Source organism: Oryzias latipes, chromosome 5 (assembly GCF_053564925.1).
Source record: "Oryzias latipes strain Hd-rR chromosome 5, Olatipes_Hd-rR_3.1".
NCBI classification, from domain to species: Eukaryota; Metazoa; Chordata; class Actinopteri; order Beloniformes; family Adrianichthyidae; genus Oryzias; species Oryzias latipes.
In genome coordinates, this window is record NC_136241.1 from 5,013,306 (window position 1) to 5,037,207 (window position 23,902).

Here is a 23,902-nt window from a genome sequence, read left to right on the forward strand (position 1 = left end):
ATAAAAAAATGATATGAATAAATTGCATTTATTGAACAGTTTAATGTGAAAACATATTCATTTTATCATCAGTCTGCTTTACATCTCATGATGGCAGGTGGGAAAGACAACAGGTGAAGCACTGCTTGTCACCTGCCTCTCCCTAGACATAAAAACGTATTTCAACCAGGAACTAAAAGCTCCTGAACCGATCCCAAATTATGTTTATCCACCTAGAGCTATTATTGCCTGCAAAGTCAGACTAAAAACTGCCCTACTGAGCAGGAAACTGCCCAGTCTGGCAATGCTGCCTCTGCTCGCTTACTTGCAAGTCTCTGGACTTGCTGTTGACTGGATAATACCGTTGCTGCAGAAGGACGGGAGGACCAAAAGCACTTTTACATGATCAGTCTTTGGGGTGTTTTTTCATGACAGTTGGGCGTAAAATATATTTTAGAGATTTGCATTAAGTGTTTAGCTTGGGGCCCCTAGAGAATTGGGGGCACCAGACGATCACCTACTTTTGCCTAATGGTAAGCGCCCCCCCCCCCCCCCCCCCCCCCCCCCCGTGTGGACCTCAATGGCAAATCTTCAAATGGATGCGTTACAATGGAGCAGAGCAGGGGGCTTGTGGCCCGCCGACTGTAGTTTTTTAAGCTTTTTGAGAAAAATAAAAAAGCCAAAAACAAGCCATTTTCCTTTAAGTGGGTTTAATGGATTTGCCAAAAAGTGGATTACAACAACCATTGATTATTTTAGTTTTGCTTGGTTTGACATTTCTGACTGAATTTGTGTAGCGCTTTAAGACATCCTTAGCTGTGAACAGGTACTTTACGAATGAACTGAACTGACTTTTCAGTTTCCTAAATATCTAGCATTAAAATATATATTGTCATTATACTTTCAGCTGTTTCAACCGTTCTGGGGAACATTCAGCTCCTTTGGGACACTGATTTTGATTCTTAAGATTTTTTCCCTTCTTTACATTTCAGTAATAGAGCCACCTTCTGCTCTTTGAAAGTGAATGAGGAAAGCTTCAAAGCCTTAAAAACTTGGCGTCATCGTGAGAGCTAAGCTACTTTAAACAATTCAGTGGAGATTACACTCCTTCACTTGTACTCAGCTTTTCAAATGTCATTTTTAACTGTAGTTATGTTGTGTACAACTGAGTCAGAGAAATACTTTAAATCAAATGGCTGTGTAATTATTCATTTTAACAATCATTCGATTCATATCACAATTTGTGGATCGGATCTGATTGACTGACCTAAAATGGAATTTCAGTCAAAGCTTCAACCAGTGAGACTCAGAGAGAAATACCTGCTACTGAACAGTGAAGTTTTCCAGATTCCTCAGATTTCTTCCAGATTATCAAGTGTAAATGAAATATGTAAACAAGTAAACTAAAATGAATGTCAAATCCATTCACATTTTAGTTTCCTAAAGGTCAGCCCACTGTTGTTTTTTCACATCCAAAGAATCCAAAGGGAACATTCTTAGAACATTCTAGACACTGGATGGTCACATGACTTTGCTAAATTCAAAGTGTTTCCACACATTGGACTGGAATGATGAACTGATCAGTTTTTGCTGACATCATATGTGTGTTGTTCACTGTGATGGACTTGATTGTTTTCATGTTATAGTAAAATAAACCTACAGTGTCTCAATTCAAATGGTATTTTCCAAGATGGATATAATCAATTTATTTCATTTCGAGACGATTTTAAAATGGCATAGGTCGATTCGATTAACAATTTGCCTCAGACAGATCGATCTGGTTGGATTGTAGGAATAATATTCATTCGTCAATTAATTCGATTAATTGTTACACCCCTAAAATCAAGTGTTTACTATAATGTAATTTAAGGAACCACGCTTGATCATGTAAATGCATTGTATACATTTTTAGAGCATGTTTTACCAAATTTTTCTCATTACATCTTTTTTTTTAGTTATCGCTTGTTATTTTCAAACATTAAAATCGTTTATTAAAGTGTTTTGAGCTAAATTGACATTTAGCAGTTTGTCAAAACTCTGTAGTCATTTTTGTCTTGCTTTTGTGGGTCAATGCATTTTCTTCCATTATTTGGCATTCATTAGATTTATTAACTGATATCAGTTTTTTCCATCGATTCTTCAGTGGGTTAGTTTAAATTTAAAGCAATTGTTTGATTGTTGTTCAGCCATGAGTATTTGCCAATGCGTTGTGCCATGAAAGGCAATTCTTCAACCCTCCAGTTAAATCACTTCATTGTCCTTAAAAACATTAAAAAAAATAATTTGACTGATAATAAGAAAAGATACGTGTCTTGTAAGATCAGGCAGATTTACAGCAGGGGTTGCAGTGAGTTTGTTATTTTTTAAATAAAGAAATTTGTGCATTTAGGTTTAAATGAATACCAGAAAATGAATAAAACTAAACAAGTCATGAATGTAAAACACACAAAACAATTGTTAACAGAAATGAAATCACACATTGAGGTTGTTACATTACTGTAGGCTGTATTCAGACTGGACACATTTGGTTTTCTTAAAGTGAACCAGAGTTTGTTTCCCTGATTATCTGGTTCAAATTTTCAGTCTGAATACATCTAAGTGTGACCCTGGTGTGGGACCAGGAACTGCTCTCTGACCCATCTTTTGAGGTGGACTTGGTTCGTTTCCAATCGGACTGAGCTTCAGTCTGCTCTGAGATTTCTTCGTCTGAAAACAATCTGTTCCCGGAGCGGAACAACTGACCCAAAACGGCCACCGTAGCCGGTGGTCATGTGATGTAAACGGAGTAGGAATGTAGCAACAGATGACAACAGTTAAAAAGGTCCAACTCCTTACTTGTTAGAACATTTATTTTACAATTGTTACATGCTTTCTGGGTCTCGTCACGCGGCACACGCCCGGCAGGCGCTGCTGTGACGTCATCCTATAAGCTACCCTGTAGTTTCCTAAACAGAATTCTCTTAAAAACAGTGCTATAACACCACAACGATGAGACACAGCAACTCACTGAAACGTGGTCAGATGAATGCAGGCTTATTCAAACAACTTTTAATGCGACACACATTGCTTCTCACCGTTTTCCCAACAATCTATCTGACATAAACACTTCAGTGTACCTTCATGTCTTCTTATCAGTAACCGCGCTGCAGCATAGCTCAGCCTAACCAAAGCAGCAGTGAAAAGTGTTGAACCTGACGTTGATACAGGAATTGCTCAGCAAAGTATTAAGCTTGAATGAACTACCCTGAGAAGGGCTGCAAAGCTCAGGACTTCCATAATTACTTTCTCTAGTTGCTTTGCTCCATCCTTGTAATTCATGACCAATGAGTCAAGAGATTTTATTCATGTGGTTGTATTTACTAGCTTTGGTTCGAATCAGGAAAGGCCGCTTGATGGCAGTCAGAATACAGACCAAACGCAAGGTTCAGGAATCCATCCGAATTAAGCAGACTGGATCCAAGACAAACGGTTGTCCCAGTCTGAATACACCCTTAGATGGCTTTGTTGCACACAGAAAATCAGAATAACTTACCAGAAAAACTGAACTGCAGATCTAAACAAAAAGCACTTAATTCCAAGGTTATTTTTTTTCTCTTTAAAAAAAAATGCATTGTGATAAGTCAAGCCTAAAGTCTCCTTTTTAATAACAGGAAGTACAAAGAAGTATGACATTGTTTTTAGTTGTTTTTTTGAAAAGAGAAAAACCTTTTGGACTTAAAACAAAAAAATGTATACATTTAAAAATTGAAATATGACTAAAATATTTAAATGTTTAAATTTTGGACTAAAAGTTTTCAGTTGCAGTGCCCTTTTTCAGCACTGGGGGCAATGTCATGGAGGTCATAGGTCAAAGGAAGAAACCTCTCCACAGATTGAAAAACTGTACGTTTATTTTTACACAACACCTACTTTTTCACTATTATACAGACTTTAATTTAGTAGTATTGAGTGCCGTTAGAAAAAATAAACCACAAACCCATCAGTTGAAGACACCCCGGAAGAAATTGACAGCACAAGAAAAGTGGGAAGAAGTGATGCCTTTTGTGGCCTGTCATGGAAGAAACTTTTCATTCTTTAATATGTTCCAGTGGTGATAAGTGTGTATGTTGCGGCTGTCTGGGGCAAGGAGGAGAGGAAAGCCAAGGGGTGGGGAGGAAGCAGGAGCTAGTGAGGTTTGAAAGGTGTGTGAGTATGACAGGCCGTTAGGGGCTCCCCGTCCCTGACCACAGGACCACTGAGAGACAACACATGCCTGCTTTTAATACTGGCCCTGCAGAAAACCAGAGCAAGGCAGCGTTCCGTTTGAAACCGGAATTCAGTAAAACAAGTGTATCCTGATGTGGTGAAGAGCTGGGGTGAGCAGGGGAGAAAAGGGAGAGAAGATACTGAGGCCAGGCCTCTCTCCATCTCTTGTCTAAATTGTCACATTACATAGACGGTTGTGCATACGGTAGGATGGGGGGGAGGGGGGGGGGGGTTTAGAAAACATGCTTTACTTTTAATACACACTTGAAAAACATATCTTCCACAAGAAATTATGGTAGGTGTTGAGATCCTTTTCTGACCTAAAAGATTGGAGGATTTTTTTATTTCCCTTTCTAACCTATTCAAAAAATATACCTTTTTTATGCTCATGTGTGAACAGAAAGTAATCAAGCCTCCTTGTTCTTTCTTTTTTTTCTTACTCAAACGGATGAACTGTGGTTTGGAAACAGAAAATCTGTTTATGTCTAAATGTTTACCAGCAAAAGGAATAAAATTGTGCTGTTAGCTCCTTTGCTAGCAACCAATGCTAGCAGATTTGTTAGTTATGAATACACTGAGTTCATAAACCATGTTGGAAGCAGGTCATGGAGTATTACATACATGTATTGTGATGAAGCTGTGTGTGCATAAACAACAGCACTTCTTCAGAGCATGCTCTGTGTATACGTTTTTGAGCCTTTGAATACATTGAGGTCCAATAGTCTGTAGTCTGCTACAGCTGTTGCTGCTCTCTCATTTTCAAAGACGGACAGCAAGAAAGGCAGAGAAAAGGCAATCTTTGTGAAATCCAAGGATTTACTCATCTGAAAATACTGGCTGATAGGAAAACCCTAAAACAAATGTGGTTAGAAATGTGCCTGCTTCAAAGTCAACCTTCGATTAAAATCTAGCATTCATTTATTTTACAGGCCGTGTTTGTGAAATTCTGAAGAAATCGAGAAAGTTTGAGTGCGTGGGTGGTAAAGGATGTGGTAAGGCAGCCCAATGGTCAGCTGTGTTCCTCTTCAGTCTGCTGCTTTCTGTGGTGCACCTGGAGAAATCTGGCAAAACCGACGTGTTTTTTCACTGCTGCATCTTCTCTAAATCCCACTACATTCTCGTTTGTGCATTTTTTTTCGCAAAACATTCTGCAAAATAAGAAGTATTTAAAAATAAACGTGTAGTTTGTCAATCTTCTAGGTCACAAAATGCAATGCTGAGAAAGATCTGGAACTGTATCATTACATGCTACTTTTTATACTTTTAGTCAAACTTTGCAACTGAGGTTGGGCCCCTGTCCACATGTGAGTGAGAACAGAATAAAGTGCTTCTGCTGCATTAGCATGGTCCCAACACACAAAGGCTGTGAAGGAAGTTGGATTTTAAGATGGAAAAGTCTGTTTTTTTCTGAATAAAAAGAAAGAAACATAACAAACTTGTCTCATGGTCCTCTTTAGGCCACAAAAAAGACTGCGTGCCAGATTCCCTTTTGAATAAAACACATCTAACTGTGTTATCAGTGCAGAACTAGCATAGATACAGTAGAAAATTCAGGTATAATCACTGTTCAAATTCAAGAAGTTGGCTTTGTGGACAAATTTTAGCCCAAAAGGATGTTAAAAAGAGTTGGACTGTCTCTGTTTGACTGTAGCAATCTGTCTAATATATTTGGTTGTAAGAGTCTGAAAGTGTCTTGAAGTTAAGGCACAGCAACTGGACTTAAAATCCTCTTCACCACTGGCTTCAACGGTCGAGGAAGAACTTTTTAAGCCCAGTTGCTACGATGAATGAGAACCTTCACCGACAGTGTAAAAAGTGTGGTGCCGGTTTTGTCAGTGTGAGGTTTTGGACTTGCAAATGAACAAAAGCCTTTCTGTGACCCCGATGCAAATGAAAACAAAGGACGTTTTCTGTACATCATTTCATGTCATCATGAAGGAACTAAAAGACTCCAAAGTCTGCTCGAAACCAATAGAACTCCATGACTAATGAATCCTGGAGGTTATGGTGCAGACACCACAAAGCTCAGCCAGAACAAGATGGCGTCTTGTAAACATAAGGTCATGGTGACAACACTGCCTGCATCCTTGGAGATTTCTCTACAAAGTAATTCTCTTTAGCTTAGTCATTCATTTTGGAGGGTTTCAGTTATATTTTAATATTCAAAATAAATATAGTTTATCCGATCGTTGATCATGTAAACGGTCATTCAGATCGTGTGTCACTTCTGTTCTGGTTTACATCATGCATAGATGGTGTTTCGCTGAGAGAAAGCTTTGAAGCGCATACAGGACCGACCAGCTGCTCTGCGGACGCCCCGTGAAAAGCGCCGCTCCGCTCTCGCCCCGCTGGCTCTCCCTTCTCTTACACCCCTCATGAGGGAGATGTGGGGAAAGAGCACTTCGTGCCCCCCGACACTCACTCGGTCCACTGGCACCCGAGTGGGCAGAGGAGCCGGATTAATAACTTTGTGTCTGAGCGGAGGGAGGATGCTTTTTTACGTGTGCGTTTTGTTGCTTTGTTATGTGTGGGAGACTTCAGACTGCGGGCCGTCCCGCCGCTCTGGGTTAGCGGCTGCAGGACCCAGGAGGAACCGCCAGCATACTGCGGCTTTTGGGCGGTGTGTGTGAACTTTTCAGAGCAGAAATAAATGTCGCTCAGTCCTTAGAAACTGTTCAAACAATCACGTGGATTTGTGTTTCCAGTTGTGTCCCGATAAAATAAAGACTGATGTTATTCCCAGACATTTACGTGCAGCCAAAATGCAGATTGCAGCGTTTTATGGTCCTGGATTTTGTGTCCATCAGGCTAATGTTGTTAGCCTGTGTTTATAGCCTGTCCTAACCCTTCTCCCAGCTCCGTTCTTCCACAAAAAAAGCACTAACCACACGGATTAAATAAAACGATGAGCAAACAGGCGCTTCATACTATTCATGACATTAATAAAAGCACGTTTGGAAGATCGTCTCATATATTACCAAGCTGCTGCATAAAATAAACGTCTGTGGCAGCTCTTTGTTTCGAACAGGACCTATTTCCTCATCCGGGTTTTTGAAGCACTACTGCGCATGCCCAAATGATTCATTCCGACCGAAAGTGTTAGCCATGGGAACGTTTGTTCTAATCGGAAAAAGGTTTTCTGTGCCCATGTGCACGGGTGAATTTTAACCCGACCATTGATCCGATCAAGATATTTTGCCCATGTAACCGCGGTTAGTGTTAAGGGGGCGTTTTTGTCACTTGGGGGGTGGTATTTAGGGGTGTGTTTGTCACTTGTGGTCCATCCTCTGCTCCTTTTACTGGGACGGGCGAGTTACACCACACTTTTGGACTATAGGACGCGTCTGCTTGCCCTGTTCTTTGGAGCCGCATGGCAACGAGACGGACTCTGGAGATGAGGAAAGGGAAGCTGGTGTGTTTGATAGAAATTTAGCCCAGCTGTTCATTTCAGATACAGAAGATGAGGACTTTGATGGATTTTTGGAGGCTGATGACTGAAAAAAAATAAAAATAAATCACAACCAACATGTTTTGCGCTCGCTGCCTTTTTAAAACACCTCAGCATGCATGTTTTACCGGTATGTGTTAACGTCAAATACAGAAAAAAACATCCATAACTGAAACTGCGACGTTTAATCCAGCCCTGTTGTATTATAAGTAAAGGAGTGTGTTATGGGAAATAACATGGCTTAAATTGTGTGTTTGTGTGTGTGTGTGTGTCTGGCACCCAAAACCAAGGTAAGAAAATGCAGCGGGTTTTTAATCTGTCAGTCCTTATTTAAACTAGAAACATTTTGACCAACTGAACCATTTGATACCGAGAAAAATAATTCAATCAATAAATAATATTACATGTAAATTGATCTGAAACATTAACACAGCAGCACCAATATATTTGACGTTTTTCGTCTGAAGAAATAGATCAAAACATTGTGTTGATTTTTTTCCTAAATGATTGTTTATTTATGATCTCATAAAGTGCAGCTGTTTTCCTGCATTACCTGCTGTCTTCATGTCAAATACTGACACCAACTAAAGACAGGCAGACAAAGACTACATTTATGGAAAACAAAGACACGTCATCAAAATGTCTACAATAGTTCATAAAGAATGACATTATTAGCATAATTGGCATGAGTAATCTAAAGGCACGCCACGATCCTGGTGTTGCGCAATAGAGGCTGCGCTGCCTGAGCCCACTACCCCTCCCCTTTCCTTCTATGGCTCGAGTGTGACAGGAGACAGGAACAGCTGCTGGGACGGAAATTCATAGGTTTCTATTCTAAACTCTGTATATAACAGATAATAGGAAACCAATAGTTTTTTTCCAAGCATTGCCCCACCACCGCCCCCTGTTGAAATTGCCTGGGGCAATTGTAAAATCGTTCCCAGTGGTCTTTGATTAGGATTATGCCATTTTTAGGCAACATTAAAAACCTGAGTTATTTTCTTAGATAAAGTTTCGGTAGAGCAGCAGGAGTTCATTGGAAATTCACCGCTGAGTTGTAGGAGAAACTGTTGGTGTAGAGAAACCCCACCCATCTTCTTGTCACCCATATCTGAGAGCTCTCTGGTCACACCCTCTCCTAATCTAACATTAGGGGTGCAACAAAAATGGTAAGCAGTATCAGAGCTCAGCTCTGATAGATTCCAGCTCAGATGAGGAAAACGAAGACGTTCGTGGATGTTTTTGTCTGTGAGTGGATGCAAGCAGGGAGCTTGTGGCCCGCCAATTCTAGCATGTCACTGCTGCAAGCTCTTTCATATCGTCTGTTCAAAAATGGTTTGAATAAAAAAATACTCAGAAACACAATTTTAATCTTACTTTTCTTCATACATGTCCTCCATCGGGCGGCCATGGTGCAGCGGTAGGGCGGTCGACCACTTATCGTAAGATTGCTGCTCGCCCTTGTGTTGAAGTGTCCTTGGGCAAGACACTGAACCCCACCTTGCCTCTGGTGGAAGGTTGCCGCCTCTCTTTGGCATCAGCCGCCATCAGCGTGTGAATGTGTGTGTGAATGGGTGAATGGGACTGTGACTGTAAAGCGCTTTGGACCTTCAAGGAAGGTAGAAGCGCTATGTAAGTATACGCCATATACCAGCGGTCCCCAACTTTTATTGCACCACGGACCGGTTTAATGTCTGGCAAAATTCTCACGGACCGGTATGTTAACTGTGGCGGACACACGACACAAAGGTTCTCTATTGGGTTCTGGTGAGTGTGGAGGCTGTTTGAGTCCAGAGAACTCACTATCATGTTCAAGAAACCAGTCTGAGATGATTCCAGCCTTATGACATGGTTCCTTATCCTGCTGGAAGTAGCATCTGAAGATGGTCCACTGTGGTCAGAAAGGGATGGACATGGTCACTAACAATAGTCAGGCTATGGCATTGGAACTGGGCTAATTTGGTAATAAGGGACCCAAGGTGGGCCAAGAAAATATCTCCCACACCATGACACCACCACCACCCTGACGCGTTAATAGAAGGCAGGATGGATCCATGCTTTCATGTTGTTGATGCCAAATTCTGACCCTACCATTCCAATGTGGCAGCAGAAATGGAGACTCATCAGACCAGACAACGGTTTTACAATCTTCTATTGTTCAGTTTTGGTGAGTCTGTGTGAATTGAAGCCTCTGTTTCCTGTTCTTAGCTGACAGCAGTGGTACCTGGTGTGGTCTTCTGCTGCTGTAGTCCATCCACCTCCAGGTTGGACGTGTGTGTTCAGAGATGCTCTTCTGCAGACCTCGGTTGAAACCAGTGGTTCTTTGAGTTTCTGTTGTCTTTCTATCAGCTGGAACTCCTCAGACCAGCTCGTCTGGCACCAACAACCATGCCACGTTCAAAGTCACTTCAATCACCTTTCTTCTCCAGTCTGATGCTCGGTTTGAACTGCAGCAGATTGTCTGGACTACACGCCTAAAAGCATTGAGTTGCTGCCATGTGATTGGCTGATTACAAATTTGTGATATGAGCAGTTGGACAGGTGTGCCTAGGTGTGTGTGATATAGAGGAACATGTTCTCAAGACATTTTAGTTCACATTTACATTTGGTGACTTGGCAGATTGTTTTTTCCAAAATGGCTTAAAAGTAAAATGCAGTAGCAAAACCAATGTCAAAGCCACATCCCAGTTTAAATGCCAAAACAAAAAAAACATTTAGGATGCAAAGTTTTGGAGTTAGAAAACGTCACACAAGTTTGCCTCTTTCTAAAATAGATAACTTATTTGTCTGAACTCTCTTAGATTTGTATACATGTTGTTTAGAAGAGAGTTGCTTTAAACATATATTAAACATATTGTAATTAATTTAAAGAGTAAAAGCTTGAACACAGTTGAACAATTATAGTGTATGTTACTGTTTTATCAGAGAATTTTACCCACACTCTTCTGTCCATCCAAAAACGGCCTGAAATGAGGTGATGAAGCAGCAACGCCAGTTTGCATCACCATCACCTCTAGATGTCACTGTTCATCTACATATTTCAACCTTGCACTGTTCTGCAGCATCAGTTGTCCTGATATGCCTTTCATAAAGATTACAAAAGTCAATTTTCGTTACACACTGTTTCAGACTGCTGACTCATGATTCACACCCTCATCATCTGAATTCAAAAGATAACATTAAACTTTGAAACTTTTGAAACAAATACTACAAAACCTTAATAAATATTTAAACATTTATTATGAGACATAATTGAATAATTTTAGTTTTTAATAAGTGACTTGTTTTTGTTCAAATGTAATCAGACTGTTGAATGACTTAAACAGAATCATTTTTCAACCTTTCACAGAAATCGTCAATCACAGACGTAAAGCAGAAAAAGAAAAATATATGTATTCATTATGAATATAGAAGTGACGTCATCACACTGACCGCAGCTGCTGACAGAGTTAACAGACGTGACAAACCACATGCAGCTTGTAAATGTATTAATATTCTATATGCTAAAGAATTGATGTATCGTTTGCTGTGGTTTAGTTATCAAACACTACATCATTATTTAACAGTATCAGGTGGAATATTAATACATTTACAAGCTGCAGCACCTTGGTTATCCTCAACTTTCAGTTCCTCCAACCCTGCATTGATCACTAAAAATGCTCGGCTTGTGACTCTTTAATCACCTCTAACCCACCACAAGGTGACGGAGCCTCCTCACAGAGCTGATCCAGACTGTTGGGTTTTTTCATGAGGAGGCTTACATGCTCTCCAGAAGATGCAAACGTCACCATTCGGTTATTCCAGGAGAACATTCTGGTTTCACGCTGTTCAAAGCATTAAGAGCTGCAGCTCAGAGGCAGGAATATTCACACACAAACACACTTCCAAGCTCTTCTTTCTTTTTCTGTCATTTGCTGTGACCTTTGACTTTTTCGAGTGTTGGAAAAACAAGTTGAAAAAAATAGTTTATGTAAATATTCTGTTTTATTTAATTTATTGCCTAAGTTTTTGTTCAAATTAGTGAATGTGAATTTGGGTGACATGGTTAAAAATTAATTAATTTAGACAAATACCTGAATACTTGAAAACAGTATGACTGTGTGAAATTCATCAACACAATAAACTGATTTTTAAGGATAAATTAAGCAAATTGATAATTGAACGATCAGTTTTGTTGCCTCTTCTGTCTCTACCTTCAGCAAAAAATAACCATTCATGGGGTCATCTTTCTCACATCTTACCAAAACACAGACCAAAGAACGGCACTTCAAATTCCTCAACAGCTTGGCAGATGTGGGAGTAAAAAAAAATCCTATTTGGACTAAAGATTGGCCCTTTAGTTTTTTTTATATTCTTTTGAGTGTTTCTCTCTGTTTCAAACAAACATTCACTGGACAGTGGGCAAAGCAAGAAAGTGTCCAACCTCTGAACGAGCAGCAAAGACCAGATGTTGAACAGCATTCCAAATGATGAGGAGAAGGTCACCCTCTGCTCTCTTCTTGTTCTTCTCCCTCTGGATTTAAAAGGAAGCAACAAATAAAGAAACTTATTACAATAAGACACAAAACAGAAGGAACACCTCTGAAAAAGTCATGACTGAAAGGGACAAACTGTGTTTCCACAACCCAAATGAGTCTGTAAAAGATTAGGAGAGTTTTGTTGTCTGCTGCTGATGGGCCTGCATTCGTCAAACTGTGTCTGCACGGGGCATGACACTGGTTTAACAAGGTAATGTGAAAAATGGCAAATCCCTTTGTCATAATAGAGGGTATGATAAAGAGGAAGAGGAGGACGAGGCTCTCTCCTGGCTGGATTGACTTTATGTTTGACCTTTTCAGGAAGAAGAAATAATCCTTGAATATAATAGACTGTAAGATATGAAAAATGACTGAGCTGTTATCTCTGTTACCATGGAGACCATCAGCAGGGCCCAAGGCTGCTGCAGCTGCCAAGTTATTAAGCACCCAGCTTGTATTTATTGGAAAAATACCTTTTTCAGTCTGACTACAGGCCTCCTGAAGCACAATGTGCTTTAACCTTGTAGAAAAGCAGAGTTTCTTATGCATCAAAGACACAACATTTGGTTTTATTATTATTGTTATTATCATTAGTATTATTATTTCTTATTAAAAAACAATGGTGAAGGTGAGGAAAATAATATTTCCCCCCATGCAACCCCCCCCCCCCCCCCCCCGCATGTGTTTGATAATCATGCGCACAGATCTGGTCCGTATGACCGACCCCCCCCCCTTTAGATTGTTGTTGTGAGTTTAAAGGAGGGGGGCGGTAATCTGGGAGGGAGAGATAAGAAATGTCATTTATTCCACCGCACTTTGGAGCCTATTTTCTGGGCCGATCAGCCCCTTTCTCCCTGACACCTCCAGCAGCGCGCTGATAACGATTAGGCTATTTATTATCTTCACAAAGAACAAAGATTAGCCAGCACCGATGAAAAATTACCCCGGGAAGGGCTATAATCACCCACATCCAAGAATCACGCCTTCGCTGGATTTCTCCTCCTCTGACGCGCACATCGCACCTACGAGGCAGAAGCATCTAAAGCAGGATTCCTGCGATGATTTTAATAACAAGAATCATTTCTTTTTTTATGTGTTTATCAGTTTTTTGTGTGTGTGTGTCAGTCTGATAATGAAATTCTCATCTGAATCGCTCTTTCACGTGAGGAAAGTGGGCGTAAATAAAAAGGGCGGATTGAATTAATGTCAGATGCTGAAATGGAAGTGGATGTTTGCCGCCGATAAGGTTTTATCGCAGGGCCAAATCACAGGGGCTCAGACTCCAAGCATGTGTATCTCCACATTATCATGCTGATGAGCTCTAATACTGAGCTCCTAACCCTGATATGTTCCGCTGGCCTCAGCCTGAATCACAGCTCCTTCAGAAAATCATCATCTGTACAAATGGACGGTTCTGTTTGAGTTGGAGCCCAAATACAAGACCTGCAAACAGATAGATAGATAGATAGATAGATAGATAGATAGATAGATAGATAGATAGATAGATAGATAGATAGATAGATAGATAGATAGATAGATAGATAGATAGATAGATAGATAGATAGATAGATAGATAGATAGATAGATAGATAGATAGATAGATAGATAGATAGATAGATAGATAGATAGATAGATAGATAGATAGATAGATAGATAGATAGATAATGTAATTTAATCGAATCGAATCAAATCGAATCTAATCTAATCTAATCTAATCTAATCTAAGTGTTTTTATTGTGTTTTCTTCCACAGCTCCTTGTTCTGTTCTTCATAGTCCATGCGGGTCCAGGCTGCTGATGTATTATTAATGCTTCCACTGTGTAAATATCGCTGCTCTTCCTGGAGTTCGTCCACCGGGACAGGACCAGCTCGGCTCAGAAAAAAAGTTCCTGTTTTGCTAAATCGGAATCTTTCTTCTTCTTCTCTTCCTCTCTCTTCTGTCCTGCAGTGACGCGGGAAAGCGGCGTCAAGCAGGCGGCAGCGCCGGTCGGTTGGGGCAGCACGCGCTCCCTCTCCAATTATTGTCTGTCAATCATGAGGGAGAGAAGGGGGGTGAGATGCAAAATGCTGAAGTCCCTTTTCTTTCCTTCCTTATGTCTGTTTTGAATCAATTTGATATTTTCTTTCATAATTTTGTGATTGTTCTATTCTTTTGCCTTAAAACGTCGATAACCTTCAGAATATGAACTAAAAGAGCCTAAAGAAAGCCGCGCTGCTGTTGCTGCTGTTTCTGGCTGCGTTACGCACGCGCAGACGGATTTATCGGACTTTCATTTCTGCGAGTTTTGCGCAGAAATGCGACGTGAGCGGCTCACCACAGAGAGTCTGCCGCAGATAAAAATGCTGCTTCATTGTAGTTTGTTTGAAACCTGCAAAGCATCAGCTCGGCCTGTTTGATAAATACTTACTTGACTTTTCGGTTTGTTTCCCTCCTCTGAAGAGGAGAACGAGCGGTTGCGTCTCTGCGCGTTCGTTAGCTGGAACCTAATTGGCTGGGTGCAGGCTTCATTGAAGGCCCCGCCCACGTGCACTTATCAAGCCTGGCCCGGCGCTGACAGCCGCACTGTCGCTTCAAGTCCCGGCGGACGCTCAACTCCGACATTCAGCAGCTGCAACCGGAGACAAAACGAACCGAGCTGCGGGGATCCGGATTAAAAAGGTCAATATTATGCAAAGGAGCGCAACAGACAAGACATTGAAGGCTTCATTTTTTGTTCTATAATAAGATCATTTTTTTATTATTTTGTACATTCATCGCGACAGAGGTTTTTCACCTGAGTTTATGACATTTTTTTTAAAATATCGACCTCTGATCTTTCCTTGTTGCAGGTCAAACTGGACTCCACGTCCAGGAGACGTGAGGGAATTCATTTAAACACCAGCCGCCTCGCGCTGCTAATGGACTCACTGAACAGACTGTGAAAACAGAGAAACAGCTCTAAAGCAAAAGTCTGTCTTCTTGCCTCCAACTTGCTGAAACCAGAGGAGGACAGAAATGGATGTTGCGGCTGACCAGCCCCGCTGGCTGCATCACCACCCCGTGCTAAACCACGGACAGCACCCGGACTCCCACCACCCTGGCCTGGGCCACAACTACATGGAGCCCGCAGCTCAGCTGCTTCCTCCAGATGAGGTGGACGTTTTCTTTAACCACCTGGACTCGCAGGGAAACCCGTATTACCACAACTCTGCCAGGGCCCGGGTGTCCTACAGCCAGGCGCACGGTGAGGACGCAGCATGCAGACCAAAATACACATGTATTCATCCTCGTAACTGCAATGAAAAATATTTTTCCTATGTTAAAATAAAGGAAAAGTTGTTTGTTTTGATTCACATGTAATTCTTGATATATATGTAATAAAAATATAATTAATTTTTACAACTCGGAGTAGTTCAGGAAAAGAATCTTGCTTTACCTGCCAGCAAATCCACTGAATCAACAAGTCTTAATTGTTTTTGTTGGTAAAGTTCCTTGCACCAAAAAATAAACAGATAAATAAAGCGTTTTTTCTTTTTTTTTTACATTTTACGCAGTCGTTCACGCATTCCGTGTTTTTAAAAAATGCCTTTGGTTTGACAGCGCGCCTGACGGGGACTCAAGTGTGCCGGCCTCATCTCCTTCACAGTCCGGGCATTTCCTGGCTGGACGGGGGGAAAGCTGCTCTGTCTGCGCACCACCACAACGCCTGGGCCGTCAGCCCCTTCAGCAAGCCCAGCCTGCACCACCCGGGCTCCGCGTCCCCCGGCGCGCTCTCCGCCGTTTACCCGTGCAACAGCAACTCCAGCGCGGTGTCCGCGTCCACCCTGACCCCGCCGTCCCACCCCAGCTCCCATCTGTACGCTTTCCCCCCCACGCCACCAAAGGACGTGTCTCCGGATCCGGGGGCCGCGTCTCCGTGCTCCCCGGTCACCAGGATGGACGAAAAGGACTCTATTAAATATCAAATGCCCGAAAGCATGAAGATGGAGGGATCCAGTCCTCTGCGGAGCAGCCTATCCTCGATGAGCGCCCAGACTCCCTCCACGCACCACCCCATCCCCACCTACTCCCCCTACTCCCTCCCAGCGGCCCACGAGTACGGCGGCAGCCTGTTCCACCCGGGCAGCCTGCTGGGATCCCCGTCCAGCTTCAAGAACAAAGGCAAGACACGCTCCTGCACCGGTGAGTCGGCCGCGCAGAACCTGCCGCCTTGTGGGTCTGATCATGCTACGGCCCCGAGGCAGTGTCACAGATAAAACACGAGTGGGAATAATATAGAAAAAGAAAATCAAGAGCTGCAGAAACGCGTCGTTACGCGTTTTAATTGCACCATTTACAGAGAGTGTTATCACAACATTATCGGTAGAATACACAACACGAATACTGCAGCTTTTTTTATTATAAAAAAATTACCCTCAAATGGAAAGATTTATAAACGAGGCTTTATTCTGGAAAAAAATACCTTTAATAATTAAAACAAACTTTTTTTTAAATGTAATCAATAAATGTATAGGAATATTTTGATTTATCGTTTTAAAAAATCACGTCTTGATCGGGCTTTTCTGTAAACGTGCGGGCTGTGACGTAGCTGATGCTTCACAATATCCCTTGAAAAATTGAGAATGGTAAAATAAAGCGCGCGCGTGGAGTGGGGGGCAAATTTGATCTTAAACCATATAAAGATCATTTGGTTGATGCTTTAACCCTTTGTACTTACTGCTATTTATGCTGCATCTCAGACTTTGTTTAGTTTTTTATTTTGTTCAATGAAAATATTAATCAGTATATTATTACTGGGTTGTAACTCAAGGAGAGTTTGCTTCTAACTTGTGCTTAAAAAACTAATCAGAGTTGGCTTTTTTTACTCTAAAGCTAAAACAAATGATCAAAAGCCCTGCAGATGGCTCTGCTTTGGTGCATTAAAATAATATTCTATTTTTTTAAATAAGTTTAGAGGAATAGAAGCTTAAAGCCTTTTTTTATCAAAGGTTTCTTAATTTTTCCTTCTTTCTAAGAGTGTCATGCACGCTTTCCAGTATAGTCTTTGGTCTAGGTCTTTTTTCCCGTTATTGTAGATTTTACAGAAAGGTCTATTGCTCTTCAGCAATTTTACAGAATTATAGCTAAAAACTTTCTGTTTTCCTCTACAGAAGGCCGCGAGTGTGTGAACTGTGGGGCAACGTCTACACCTCTGTGGAGACGTGACAGCACTGGACACTACCTGTGCAACGCCTGCGGCCTCTACCATAAGATGAACGGCCAGAACAGACCTCTCATCAAACCCAAACGCAGGCTGGTGAGTTCCCTCCATGTGTGTGTGTTGTGAAGGGCAGTAAATATAAAGAGCGTAACCTGAGGGGGAAAGGGGGGAGGTCACACAATTCCAGGAAAGTTATATTTTCCTAATCAGTTTCCAGCAATTGTGTTGTCGGTTCACCTCTTGGTTCTTCTGCTGAGGCGACGGGGCCATCTGTGTTGATGCTGTTATCATTATTATAGCTCCTTCAGATACTGACACTGATAGCAGGGCCAGCATGAAATCACACAGAGCTTTTGGATTTTTCATGGGTCTGGCCTGCTCACCCTTTTAAGCATCAGAAAAATATTTGGCTGTGTTTTGGTTTGAGGCCAGAAGAGCTGAGATGTTCAGATGTCTGCGCTTTGGCCGATTCTGACAGGTTTTTGTTCTTGGAAATGCTGTTTGTTTAGGAAACCCCTCGTTTTTCTTGAGGCTTAACTACAGATCAGTGATCACCTTTGTTTATTTGTATCATTAAATGTCTAAGATCGCAGATCAACTCTAGATTTGGGAACCCGGAACTAAATCTCCTCATCAATGCAGCTGCAGGAAATCAATGTTTAGCTTTTTATTAAATAATCTAAAACGTTAAAAAAACAGTTTTTGATTAGGATGAAATGTGATTTTCATGTGAAACAAAAGGCATCAAGAGTGATAACAATCTGGAGGAATTTTATTATTATTATTATTATTGGGTAAAAGCAGCTGGTAGCAACGCACGCAGTGTCCACGATCGCGCGTGACGTTTATTAAAATACTGACTTTTCGTAATGAACTGGATCTCTGCATGGATAATTGTGTCGCTGACGGTTTTCTTTAATGAGAGCAATGTTTGCACCCCTGATCAGCCATTTCACTGAAGAGATGCCATCAATGTTGACCACTTTAAACATTGTTTTAACTTTATCAGAAGAGGGGAAAACGTTTGATTTAATCTGTATCGTATATAACACTAACCCACAATCGTTTGCCTTAAAAGCTCAATTTTCTAAACAGCGACAAAAAAATCCAGCAGGAAAACAACTGTCTGCTTCCTACAAATCATTTTCAGCGCCATTAATAATGCCTATAAATGAGTATGCGGCCATATATCAGGGCTGGTTTCCGCGCAGCCCGGTGGGGGCGCGCAGCGCAGCGCTGCGTCTTTGCCCGCAGCGGCAGCAGCTTTCCAGTTGCTTCCTTTCCGGATGTCTGACTGTCCAGATAAAGCCAGCCCTCCTCCTGCGGCCTCCCGACTTCAGGCCCAGTCCTCACTTTCGAGTGGTCAAGCCTTCCGTCCACCGCAGAGCAGCGACGCACTGAGGTTAAAAAAACACCCAGTGGAGCCTCGACGCAGGCTGTCAGCTCCACAGGGCGACATGTGCCCTTTACCCCCTTTTCGTTTTAAAAAAATATATAATTGAAATAACAAATGCACCAAATATAGATTTCATGTGTATTTAGATTACAAAACACATTTGGTTAGAGTGTGACTTACAGCAATTTCCTGCAATGCAAGTTGCCATAAAAAGCATGAAGCTGCTGCTAAAGAAGCCATTGAGGACAAAATGCTCCATTTAAATGCCCCATATACAGACGGAGATAATTTACAAAAACATTTTATAATAAAGCATTTTTTACAGATTTGAGACCCTGTGTTCAAAACACACATTGCTATTTGTTTGATATTTTCTCTGTGTTGCATCAGAAACAGATTTAATTTAATCCATATGATTATTTTTTGTAAAGTAAATATTTTGACTATAGTTTCTTGGTGGCATTTACATTCAAAATGTCATTTCAAGAGTAAATTTTTTCTAAAAGCCTCCACTTCTGAGAATTCCTCTTTTTCTTCCTCCATTTGATTTGATCAAAAGAGACATGAGAAAGGGTGACAGTGCTGAGCATCAGACGGAGCAAAGAGGTGATAAATGGGTGTCATGCAGACAATCTTAGCTGTGATTGTTTCCCAGGTGTCTTCATGAAGAACTGCTACTTGTACTCTTCTCGTGTCTGGGATACAAATGTAAGCTAAGGTCACTCCTTGTATTCCTCCAGTCTGCGGCCAGACGAGCGGGCACATGCTGCGCCAACTGTCAGACGACCACCACCACACTCTGGAGGCGCAACGCGAGCGGAGATCCGGTGTGCAACGCCTGTGGCCTTTACTACAAACTTCATAATGTACGTGTTTGACCATAGATCTCCAGTGTGGGTTCAAGTCAAGAAGTTAGGGGGTGAACCCCGATGTTTTTGAGTGTTAACAGAGTGTATAGTAGAGTCGAACACATTGTCTCCAGGAAAGGTGTTATCCCCAGAGAGTCACAACGTTCAGTCTGTTTTTGAGTGGGACTGCCAGAAGGTAGTTATCCAAATCCACAGCATCAAGCCTGCAGGAATAAGAATAAGAAAATAAAAACAAACACTTGATTGAATTAACGAGCGCTTCCTGTGGAAATATAGATCTGCAGCAAAGAGGAACGTTGAAGCTCCTCAGCCAACCCTGTGGCATGTTTTCTGATGATTAACAGCAGTGCTTTTATGGTGAATCCAAAAACTCTTCTGGACAGTGTGGAAATGCAGCAGATCAGCACAGAAGAAGGGACAAAAATCCCAAGATGACTTTCTAACATACCTAATATTAAAACGGCCTCACGGGTTTATCACAGAATTATCACCTACTTTGTTGGACTAAGAGCGAGGAATAAAATCTTGCTCCTGAAGGATCATTATTCAGATACGTGGAGAGAAACCAGGCTCAGAAAAGTTGTCAGGATCCACGTTTGTAAGCAAGAACCTGTGAATTCAGAGCTTTCCACCTGTTAGTTAATTGAGTTTGTTCATGTTTTTTTCTTTCATCTTAAAACATTTTAAAAACCAGACAATTTGCATGACGTAATTAAATCCTATTGTTTGTGTCCTTCCAAACATTCTTCTCATTCCTCCTTTCTTTCCTGCAGGTGAACCGGCCCCTCACCATGAAAAAGGAAGGGATACAGACACGCAACAGGAAGATGTCCAACAAATCTAAAAAGAGCAAGCGGGGCGGCGACGCCTACGAAGAGTTTACTAAAAGCCTGCACGACAAGAACTCTCCTTTCAGTGCCGCTTCTCTGGCCAGTCACATGTCCATGAGCCATTTGCAGCCTTTCAGCCATGCTGGACACATGCTCCCCACGCCCACGCCTATACACCCGTCCTTCAGCCACCCCCACCACTCCAACATGGTGACTGCAATGGGCTGAGAGGAAGAGGAGCCAGGCCTGAGCGGATGGGGACTTGGAGGGCGATGAGAGACTGAGTGGAGCGCATCTTGCTTGGTGGTGCAGACGGAGGGGGTCTTTACTTTGTGATTGTAAGAAAGGAAGAGCTTTTAGTAATGATGGTACCAAATTTAACGGAGAAAGATTTTGGCTTCCTGTTGTGCAGACACAAGCTCAGAGAGCGCCACAGCGCCTCATGGTCTGGTCTCCACTGACGCCCTGACTGCTCACAAATGGGAAGTTTTCTAATTAGTGTTAATATTGTAAATATGTCTCAGGAGGGAGGGTCTCTGACACAAAACTGCCCTTCACTACTAAATAATGTGATTTTGTTGTTTTGCTCATGGACATTTTTTAAGCAGTTTTTCACTTGGCAAATAAAAAATGTTTATGAATTCTGATTTTACACTGTCTATTATAAGTTTTATAATAATTAATATTGTTATGCAGATAATTTATTTTAACTATTGTTTAGCTCCTGAGGCTGTTATACCAGATCTGAGTATATTTTTTAGCCGAAGCGCCACATTCATGATCTCAAGGAATAAAGAGATTGTTCCTATTGTTCTCTCCGCTCTGCTTGTTCTGTGTCAGTCTGAGATAGAAAGGTTCAATATGCTAATGAGGAATGTGCAAATAACAAGTCAAAGCATCAAACGCTTTTATTTACCTAAAATGTAGGAAACTTTGTTCTCTTTTCAGTTGAGCCTAACCGGGGTAACAGATCTTCTAAGCGAATGCAAATGTTTTATCTTCATTCTTCAAACCATAATCACTCATGAGGAGGGAGCACATGCGTGCTTCCAGCTGCCTGTCACTAAAAGCTGAACGTCTGATTGCCATTGCATACTGTTGATTTCAAAATAAAAATGTATCTAATCTGAAGTCATGACTAAGCTAATTCCTTTCTCTGGTGATGGGGTTCCATGGATATTAATAAAGCCCGTTTTTACTGGTCCTGCAGATGATTACAGTGGTACAACTTTCACCACATTTTTGAGTTTTGTGTACAAACATGGTAAAATAAGACAAGAAGTTTAAAATTTTAGTGAACATTACATTTATGTGATGCTTTCAGTCATTCATGAATTTATTCCCCCCCCCATAAAACCGGAACGATACGATAAAACGATGCCTGTTAAGTGCTTTTAGGAAAAGAGTCCTAGAACAGATAAATCAGTTTTCCAAAGGTTTCCTCAAGGGATCTGCAAGTTTGGAAAATAAATAATAAATCATTTATCTTCATGGAATTCCAGAGTCAAGAATGCAGCACTTCAGTGTCAAACAGTAAACAAAGACTTTTCGATTCTGACGATATATTAAGCTGTCATGGTCGGACTGAATGAAGGCCTAAAGTAAGTCATCTTTTTTTGGTCTCTTAACTATCGGCTCATGTTTATGAATCCAGCATAAAGGAATTCGAGAAAGTCCCTAAAAAAACAAAAACAATACAACAAAAAATCCCTCCAATCTGATAATTACTGAAGTGTCTGGAACAACCCAGGCTCCACGGCGGTTTGTCGGTTAGTTCTGCTGCCTAAAGCTACGTTCACATCGCCCTCTATCTACAGCGAGTGTTCAACCAGCCACTTCTAATGAAAAGTCTATAGAAACCGGTTTCGGGCTTCCATGTTTAAAACTCTCACGATGACACAGCTACGCAAGTTTCTACAACCATTTTCAAGCACTGCGTACAAAACACACGGCCATTGAACACTTGTGGCAAGTCAGACCAGTCAAACTTGGACCAATCAGGGACTCCGATCACGCAGTGACGTATGGATGGCGGCCCCTTTAACCCTTGTGCTATCTTAGATGACCCCGCCCTTGCATTGACGTGTTCTCCCTACCATGACAAAGGTGGATAAAGGTGGAAAGATTTCATGTAATCCATGGACACCAGTGAAGATCACAAATCATTGAAGAAAAAAGGTTCAGCGCACTGTCTAGTGGGTCTAGATGACCCAACTCCCAATGTTAAAGTGCCTAGGATAGCACAAGGGCTAAAGGCAAATTTTCCCACCCAAATGTAAGACGACTCGGGTGTGTGTTGGCCTGAGGGCGGAGCTGGCAGTGTGGACTCTTGCTGGAACGGGCTGCTCTTCACTTTGTGACGTCACAATGTGAGGACCCACTGCCTTTGCATGGATTGGGAGGGGCTGGTGTTCAGAGTGCAGGGTTTTAGAGGACTACTCACTCAGAAGTGCGTGAATGGAGCAAAATACTATTTTGGGGTTGTTCTTTGAGAGGAATTAACATTATATTGTACCTAAAAGCTCAATAAGTTGATTTTGCATGAAATAGGACCTTTAATTGATTCATCACGGTGGAGAATTTCTAATTACGGATTGTGTTCGGCCGGAATTATATGACACCAAGTCTTTCATGTATTCGAATAAGGCCATGACAGAAAAAGCCTGGAGCAAGATTCACAAGATTTGCTCCGAGTTTTAACATTTCATTCCAAGGCTCCTCCAACCGTAGGAGGCAGACATAAGCTAGTAAACAGTAGCTGAGGAAAAAGAAAAAAGAATCCTCTCCATGCTTATCCAGTGTAAACACCATGGGTAAAATGCATGTTCAAGAACACGCTTTAGTGTTTACGTAGCTTTATAGCCAAAAGGTTATGGTTCAAATACCGGCCACTTCCACGTACTTTCATGGTTTAGGTTGCTTGTGAATTTGCCAGAAATCTCATTCAACCACTGATGGAAAATATCTATTGCTGATTCTATTGGAAATCTTTTAAAGATGATATCAAAACATGTCAGTAAAACTACAATCAACTACTGTGATTGGTGGAATACGCAAAGAAGTATTACCAATATTTTATTATCAGGGCTGCTTGAAAAGGGTTGACGTGAGAACGGTTGTTCTGTGAGTACGAAAAGTGACCTCCCTTTTTGACACCAGTTATTTGCCATTATATTGAAACTGCGTCTCATTGGTAGAAGATAAGATTTGAGAACGTTCAAAGCAAACGTAGATGTAGAATAGAAAGAGAGCCCATTGGCTTAGGGGTTTCAACAGTGGTTAACGCTGCTATCTATGGAACCTGCACAGTAGCGGTCTCTTGCTCAAATGGTACAGGAGTATTTTGAGCGCTGGATATTCAGCACATTTCTGTAAAAATGGTGTCACTGGGCTTTTAAAAAGATAGATGACAGAGCTGAAGCTACTGCAACTTGATCC

The 23,902-nt window shown here is 41.5% G+C and overlaps 1 protein-coding gene across 2 annotated transcripts; it reads left to right on the forward strand.

The window, feature by feature from the left end:
* The first annotated feature begins 14,724 nt into the window (after nucleotides 1-14,724).
* On the forward strand, nucleotides 14,725-21,595 carry gata2b (GATA binding protein 2b). Of its 2 annotated transcripts, XM_011474611.4 has the most exons (6): nucleotides 14,725-14,848; nucleotides 15,019-15,413; nucleotides 15,770-16,351; nucleotides 17,320-17,465; nucleotides 19,506-19,631; nucleotides 20,408-21,595. In XM_011474611.4, the coding sequence occupies exons 2-6, from the start codon at nucleotides 15,185-15,187 to the stop codon at nucleotides 20,690-20,692; spliced, it is 1,368 nt and encodes a 455-aa protein (XP_011472913.1). In that variant the 5' UTR covers nucleotides 14,725-14,848; nucleotides 15,019-15,184; the 3' UTR covers nucleotides 20,693-21,595.
* The last annotated feature ends 2,307 nt before the right edge of the window (nucleotides 21,596-23,902 follow it).